The 9,380-nt window shown below is 50.6% G+C and overlaps 1 protein-coding gene across 1 annotated transcript in view; it reads right to left on the reverse strand.

Annotated features, from left to right (window-relative positions):
* LOC140426088 (calcium-activated chloride channel regulator 1-like) overlaps positions 1-9,162 on the reverse strand; it is an 80,083-nt gene extending 70,921 nt beyond the window's left edge. The window contains exons 1-2 of the mRNA XM_072510431.1: positions 8,997-9,162; positions 8,650-8,793 (exon numbers count right to left, since the gene is read on the reverse strand). Coding sequence (XP_072366532.1) covers positions 8,650-8,793; positions 8,997-9,158 — 306 coding nt within the window. The 5' untranslated portion in view covers positions 9,159-9,162. The remainder of the gene's footprint in view (positions 1-8,649; positions 8,794-8,996) is intronic.
* Between the last annotated feature and the right edge of the window lie 218 nt (positions 9,163-9,380).

Below are 9,380 nucleotides of genomic sequence, written 5' to 3' on the forward strand. Positions count from 1 at the left end.
CCTTCCACACACTGTCCCTTCCACACACTGTCCTTTCCACACACGGCCCTTTCCACACACGGCCCTTTCCACACACTGTCCTTTCCACACATTGTCCTTTCCACACACTGTCCTTTCCACACACTGTCCTTTCCACACACTCTCCTTTCCACACACTGTCCGTTCCACACACCGTCCTTTCCACACACTGTCCTTTCCACACACTGTCCCTTCCACACACTATCCCTTCCACACACTGTCCTTTCCACACACTGTCCCTTCCTCACACTGTCCCTTCCACACACTGTCCTTTCCACACACTGTCCTTTCCACACACTCTCCTTTCCACACACTGTCCGTTCCACACACCGTCCTTTCCACACACTGTCCTTTCCACACACTGTCCTTTCCACACATTGTCCCTTCCACACACTATCCCTTCCACACACTGTCCTTTCTACACACTATCCCTTCCACACACTGTCCTTTCCACACACTGTCCCTTCCACACACTGTCCTTTCCACACATTGTCCCTTCCACACACTATCCCTTCCACACACTGTCCTTTCTACACACTATCCCTTCCACACACTGTCCTTTCCACACACTGTCCCTTCCACACACTGTCCCTTCCACACACTGTCCTTTCCACACACTGTCCCTTCCTCACACTGTCCCTTCCACACACTGTCCTTTCCACACACTGTCCCTTCCACACACTGTCCTTTCCACACACTGTCCCTTCCACACACTGTCCCTTCCACACACTGTCCTTTCCACACACTGTCCCTTCCTCACACTATCCCTTCCACACACTGTCCTTTCCACACACTGTCCTTTCCACACACTGTCCTTTCTACACACTGTCCCTTCCACACACTATCCCTTCCACACACTGTCCCTTCCACACACTGTCCTTTCCACACACTGTCCCTTCCACACACTGTCCCTCCCACACACTGTTCTTTCCACACACTGTTCCTTCCACACACTGTCCTTTCAACACACTGTCCTTTCCACACACTGTCCTTTCCACACACTGTCCTTTCCACACACTGTCCCTTCCACACACTATCCCTTCCACACACTGTCCTTTCTACACACTGTCCCTTCCACACACTATCCCTTCCACACACTGTCCTTTCTACACACTGTCCCTTCCACACACTGTCCTTTCCACACACTGACCCTTCCACACACTATCCCTTCCACCCACTATCCCTTCCACACACTGTCCTTTCTACACACTGTCCCTTCCACACACTATCCCTTCCACACACTGTCCTTTCCACACACAGTCCCTTCCACACACTATCCCTTCCACACACTGTCCTTTCCACACACTGACCCTTCCACACACTATCCCTTCCACCCACTATCCCTTCCACACACTGTCCTTTCTACACACCGTCTCTTCCACACACTAACCCTTCCACACACTGTCCTTTCCACACACAGTCCCTTCCACACACTATCCCTTCCACACACTGTCCTTTCCACACACTGTCCTTTCCACACACTGTCCTTTCCACAGACTGTCCTTTCCACACACTGTCCTTTCCACACACTGTCCTTTCCACACACTGTCCTTTCCACACACTGTCCTTTCCACACACTGTCCTTTCCACACACTGTCCCTTCCACACACTGTCCCTTCCGCACACTGTCCTTTCCACACACTGTCCTTTCCACACACTGTCCCTTCCACACACTGTCCTTTCCACACACTGTCCTTTCCACACACTGTCCTTTCCACACACTGTCCTTTCCACACACTGTCCCTTCCACACACTATCCCTTCCACACACTGTCCTTTCTACACACTGTCCCTTCCACACACTGTCCTTTCCACACACTGTCCCTTCCACACACTGTCCCTTCCACACACTGTCCCTTCCACACACTGTCCCTTCCATACACTAACACTTCCACACACTGTCCCTTCCACACACTGTCCCTTCCACACACTGTCCTTTCTACACACTGTCCCTTACACACACTGTCCCTTCCACACACTGTCCTTTCCACACACTGTCCCTTCCTCACACTGTCCTTTCCACACACTGTCCTTTCTGCACACTGTCCCTTCCACACACTGTCCTTTCCACACACAATCCCTTCCACACACTGTCCTTTCCACACACTGTCCCTTCCACACACTGTCCCTTCCACACACTGTCCCTTCCACACACTGTCCTTTCTACACACTGTCCCTTCCACACACTGTCCTTTCCACACACAATCCCTTCCACACACTGTCCCTTCCACACACTGTCCTTTCCACACACTGTCCTTTCCACACACTGTCCTATCTACACACTGTCCCTTCCACACACTGTCCTTTCCACACACAATCCCTTCCACACACTGTCCTTTCTACACACTGTCCCTTCCACACACTGTCCTTTCCACACACAATCCCTTCCTCATACTGTCCCTTCCGCACACTGTCCCTTCCACACACTGTCCTTTCCACACACTGTCCTTTCCACACACTGTCCTTTCCACACACTGTCCTTTCCACACACTGTCCTTTCCACACACTGTCCCTTCCACACACTGTCCTTTCCACACACAGTCCCTTCCACACACTGTCCTTTCCACACACTGTCCTTTCCACACACTGTCCTTTCCACACACTGTCCTTTCCACACACTGTCCCTTCCACACACTATCCCTTCCACACACTGTCCTTTCTACACACTGTCCCTTCCACACACTATCCCTTCCACACACTGTCCTTTCTACACACTGTCCCTTCCACACACTGTCCTTTCCACACACTATCCCTTCCACACACTATTCCTTCCACACACTGTCCTTTCCACACACTGTCCTTTCCACACACTGTCCCTTCCACACACTATCCCTTCCACACACTGTCCTTTCTACACACTGTCCCTTACACACACTGTCCCTTCCACACACTGTCCTTTCCACACACTGTCCCTTCCTCACACTGTCCTTTCCACACACTGTCCTTTCTACACACTGTCCCTTCCACACACTGTCCTTTCCACACACAATCCCTTCCACACACTAGTCCCTTCCACACACTGTCCCTTCCACACACTGTCCTTTCCACACACAATCCCTTCCACACACTGTCCTTTCCACACACAATCCCTTCCACACACTGTCCCTTCCACACACTATCCCTTCCACACACTGTCCCTTCCACACACTGTCCTTTCTACACACTGCCCCTTACACACACTGTCCTTTCCACACACAATCCCTTCCACACACTGTCCTTTCCACACACAATCCCTTCCACACACTGTCCTTTCCACACACAATCCCTTCCACACACTGTCCCTTCCACACACTGTCCCTTCCACACACTATCCCTTCCACACACAATCCCTTCCACACACTGTCCCTTCCACACACTGTCCTTTCCACACACTGTCCTTTCCACACACTGTCCTTTCCACACACTGTCCCTTCCACACACTGTCCTTTCCACACACTGTCCCTTCCTCACACTGTCCTTTCCACACACTGTCCTTTCTACACACTGTCCCTTCCACACACTGTCCTTTCCACACACAATCCCTTCCACACACTGTCCCTTCCACACACTGTCCCTTCCACACACTGTCCTTTCCACACACTGTCCCTTCCTCACACTGTCCTTTCCACACACTGTCCTTTCTACACACTGTCCCTTCCACACACTGTCCTTTCCACACACAATCCCTTCCACACACTGTCCCTTCCACACACTGTCCTTTCTACACACTGTCCCTTCCACACACTGTCCTTTCCACACACTGTCCCTTCCACACACTGTCCCTTCCACACACTGTCCCTTCCACACACTATTCCTTCCTCACACTGTCCTTTCCACACACTGTCCTTTCTACACACTGTCCCTTCCACACACTGTCCTTTGCACACACAATCCCTTCCACACACTGTCCCTTCCACACACTGTCCTTTCCACACACTGTCCCTTCCACACACTGTCCCTTCCACACACTGTCCCTTCCACACACTGTCCCTTCCATACACTAACACTTCCACACACTATCCCTTCCACACACTGTCCCTTCCACACACTGTCCTTTCTACACACTGTCCCTTACACACACTGTCCCTTCCACACACTGTCCTTTCCACACACTGTCCCTTCCTCACACTCTCCTTTCCACACACTGTCCTTTCTACACACTGTCCCTTCCACACACTGTCCTTTCCACACACAATCCCTTCCACACACTGTCCTTTCCACACACTGTCCCTTCCACACACTGTCCCTTCCACACACTGTCCCTTCCACACACTGTCCTTTCTACACACTGTCCCTTCCACACACTGTCCTTTCCACGCACAATCCCTTCCACACACTGTCCCTTCCACACACTGTCCTTTCCACACACTGTCCTTTCCACACACTGTCCTATCTACACACTGTCCCTTCCACACACTGTCCTTTCCACACACAATCCCTTCCACACACTGTCCTTTCTACACACTGTCCCTTCCACACACTGTCCTTTCCACACACATTCCCTTCCTCACACTGTCCCTTCCGCACACTGTCCCTTCCACACACTGTCCTTTCCACACACTGTCCTTTCCACACACTGTCCTTTCCACACACTGTCCTTTCCACACACTGTCCTTTGCACACACTGTCCCTTCCACACACTGTCCCTTCCACACACTGTCCTTTCCACACACAATCCCTTCCACACACTGTCCTTTCCACACACTGTCCTTTCCACACACTGTCCTTTCCACACACTGTCCTTTCCACACACTATCCCTTCCACACACTGTCCTTTCTACACACTGTCCCTTCCACACACTATCCCTTCCACACACTGTCCTTTCTACACACTGTCCCTTCCACACACTGTCCTTTCCACAGACTATCCCTTCCACACACTATCCCTTCCACACACTGTCCTTTCTACACACTGTCCCTTCCACACACTGTCCTTTCCACACACTATCCCTTCCACACACTATTCCTTCCACACACTGTCCTTTCCACACACTGTCCTTTCCACACACTGTCCCTTCCACACACTATCCCTTCCACACACTGTCCTTTCTACACACTGTCCCTTACACACACTGTCCCTTCCACACACTGTCCTTTCCACACACTGTCCCTTCCTCACACTGTCCTTTCCACACACTGTCCTTTCTACACACTGTCCCTTCCACACACTGTCCCTTCCACACACTGTCCTTTCCACACACAATCCCTTCCACACACTGTCCTTTCCACACACAATCCCTTCCACACACTGTCCCTTCCACACACTATCCCTTCCACACACTGTCCCTTCCACACACTGTCCTTTCTACACACTGTCCCTTACACACACTGTCCTTTCCACACACAATCCCTTCCACACACTGTCCTTTCCACACACAATCCCTTCCACACACTGTCCTTTCCACACACAATCCCTTCCACACACTGTCCCTTCCACACACTGTCCCTTCCACACACTATCCCTTCCACACACAATCTCTTCCACACACTGTCCCTTCCACACACTGTCCTTTCCACACACTGTCCTTTCCACACACTGTCCTTTCCACACACTGTCCCTTCCACACACTGTCCTTTCCACACACTGTCCCTTCCTCACACTGTCCTTTCCACACACTGTCCTTTCTACACACTGTCCCTTCCACACACTGTCCTTTCCACACACAATCCCTTCCACACACTGTCCCTTCCACACACTGTCCCTTCCACACACTGTCCTTTCCACACACTGTCCCTTCCTCACACTGTCCTTTCCACACACTGTCCTTTCTACACACTGTCCCTTCCACACACTGTCCTTTCCACACACAATCCCTTCCACACACTGTCCCTTCCACACACTGTCCTTTCTACACACTGTCCCTTCCACACACTGTCCTTTCCACACACTGTCCCTTCCACACACTGTCCCTTCCACACACTGTCCCTTCCACACACTATTCCTTCCTCACACTGTCCTTTCCACACACTGTCCTTTCTACACACTGTCCCTTCCACACACTGTCCTTTGCACACACAATCCCTTCCACACACTGTCCCTTCCACACACTGTCCTTTCCACACACTGTCCCTTCCACACACTGTCCCTTCCACACACTGTCCCTTCCACACACTGTCCCTTCCATACACTAACACTTCCACACACTATCCCTTCCACACACTGTCCCTTCCACACACTGTCCTTTCTACACACTGTCCCTTACACACACTGTCCCTTCCACACACTGTCCTTTCCACACACTGTCCCTTCCTCACACTGTCCTTTCCACACACTGTCCTTTCTACACACTGTCCCTTCCACACACTGTCCTTTCCACACACAATCCCTTCCACACACTGTCCTTTCCACACACTGTCCCTTCCACACACTGTCCCTTCCACACACTGTCCCTTCCACACACTGTCCTTTCTACACACTGTCCCTTCCACACACTGTCCTTTCCACACACAATCCCTTCCACACACTGTCCCTTCCACACACTGTCCTTTCCACACACTGTCCTTTCCACACACTGTCCTATCTACACACTGTCCCTTCCACACACTGTCCTTTCCACACACAATCCCTTCCACACACTGTCCTTTCTACACACTGTCCCTTCCACACACTGTCCTTTCCACACACAATCCCTTCCTCACACTGTCCCTTCCGCACACTGTCCCTTCCACACACTGTCCTTTCCACACACTGTCCTTTCCACACACTGTCCTTTCCACACACTGTCCTTTCCACACACTGTCCTTTCCACACACTGTCCCTTCCACACACTGTCCCTTCCACACACTGTCCTTTCCACACACAATCCCTTCCACACACTGTCCTTTCCACACACTGTCCTTTCCACACACTGTCCTTTCCACACACTGTCCTTTCCACACACTATCCCTTCCACACACTGTCCTTTCTACACACTGTCCCTTCCACACACTATCCCTTCCACACACTGTCCTTTCTACACACTGTCCCTTCCACACACTGTCCTTTCCACACACTATCCCTTCCACACACTATTCCTTCCACACACTGTCCTTTTCACACACTGTCCTTTCCACACACTGTCCCTTCCACACACTGTCCCTTCCACACACTGTCCTTTCTACACACTGTCCCTTACACACACTGTCCCTTCCACACACTGTCCTTTCCACACACTGTCCCTTCCTCACACTGTCCTTTCCACACACTGTCCTTTCTACACACTGTCCCTTCCACACACTGTCCTTTCCACACACAATCCCTTCCACACACTAGTCCCTTCCACACACTGTCCCTTCCACACACTGTCCTTTCCACACACAATCCCTTCCACACACTGTCCTTTCCACACACAATCCCTTCCACACACTGTCCCTTCCACACACTATCCCTTCCACACACTGTCCCTTCCACACACTGTCCTTTCTACACACTGTCCCTTACACACACTGTCCTTTCCACACACAATCCCTTCCACACACTGTCCTTTCCACACACAATCCCTTCCACACACTGTCCTTTCCACACACAATCCCTTCCACACACTGTCCCTTCCACACACTGTCCCTTCCACACACTATCCCTTCCACACACAATCCCTTCCACACACTGTCCCTTCCACACTCTGTCCTTTCCACACACTGTCCTTTCCACACACTGTCCTTTCCACACACTGTCCCTTCCACACACTGTCCTTTCCACACACTGTCCCTTCCTCACACTGTCCTTTCCACACACTGTCCTTTCTACACACTGTCCCTTCCACACACTGTCCTTTCCACACACAATCCCTTCCACACACTGTCCCTTCCACACACTGTCCCTTCCACACACTGTCCTTTCCACACACTGTCCCTTCCTCACACTGTCCTTTCCACACACTGTCCTTTCTACACACTGTCCCTTCCACACACTGTCCTTTCCACACACAATCCCTTCCACACACTGTCCCTTCCACACACTGTCCTTTCTACACACTGTCCCTTCCACACACTGTCCTTTCCACACACTGTCCCTTCCACACACTGTCCCTTCCACATACTATTCCTTCCTCACACTGTCCTTTCCACACACTGTCCTTTCTACACACTGTCCCTTCCACACACTGTCCTTTGCACACACAATCCCTTCCACACACTGTCCTTTCCACACACTGTCCCTTCCTCACACTGTCCTTTCCACACACTGTCCTTTCCACACACTGTCCTTTCCACCTCAACCCTGGAATCTAAAATAATGTTAGGCCTTCAAATCGGCTAGAGAGAAACATCGCAACCCTCAGTTATAATGTTCCAAACTAACGCATTGTTTTCGTGATAAAATAGGCAACGGTGTGGGACTCAAACCCCAAAGGACCATCACTAATTCTACAATAAAATGTAATCAAACTTTCTGACACCACTGACTGTTCATTGCGAAGTATCGTGTCATCAACAAGCTTGTTGTGGGACAGCTGTTGGGTGGTGGTTGACCTTCAGGCGAAGTCCACATTTGCAGAAAGTGTTTAGAAATCTAACGGGCCAGATTCCCGCTGAGAATTCTCTTGAGGCTCCTCCCCCGCCCTTGAAACCTCGGTAGAAATTCGGCCCCCACTCGAGTGTTGAAGGGGGTTTGTGAAGTTCCAGGGGAGAGCTGAGGCTGGGAGGGATTTGTCAGTCTTCACCGCTCACTTCTTACCTTCTCGTAGGATTCAGTCGTGGGTCTGTGAATCGAGCTGGAATTAAGTGACCATGTTCGAGGCAGCAGGATTTTCACATCCGAAAAATAAACTTGCTGCTTGGTCGCGTTGTGAAGGTAGGAGGAGGCAGCTGTCACTATTTGCTGTGAAAGCAAAGACAAACTTAAAATCATTGACCTTGCTTCATTAGTCGAATGGTGACATTGAAGAGGATATAACAAATTCCTTTAATTGTTCCCACTTCTCACCAATTCCTGAATTCTAAACAATAACTTACAACACCAAGTGCAAACAAGGTCACAAAACAAGGGCTATTAGCTCTTTTGGAACAGCATCAATGCCTCACCTGAATATTTTCAATAAGGTTGGTATCATTTTTGATTCTGGGGTTAATAGCAATAACCAAGTCTCTATATCCATTCTTCTCCAACTTTGCTCCAGAAGAATGGATAATATAATCACACAGAATGCAGTTGAACACCAAGCCCAAGGGTTTTTGGAACCACATTGTTTCGCACTGACTGTTTGGACCAATATCTTCGGGACACTGGTTTGCTAGATTTATATAGCAGGATGTGGGGGGGGGGGGGGGGGGGGAGTGTATCATCGTGCATCAAGCAAGTTTGTACCGGCATCTATCTACTCCTGGGTGAGTGATTGCACTTTGGGAGATATCCAGTAGACACTCCCATGGGTGTGAGGGAGATTTGAGAGGGCATTGGGAATTCTT

This window comes from Scyliorhinus torazame, chromosome 7, assembly GCF_047496885.1.
Source record: "Scyliorhinus torazame isolate Kashiwa2021f chromosome 7, sScyTor2.1, whole genome shotgun sequence".
Taxonomy (NCBI): Eukaryota; Metazoa; Chordata; class Chondrichthyes; order Carcharhiniformes; family Scyliorhinidae; genus Scyliorhinus; species Scyliorhinus torazame.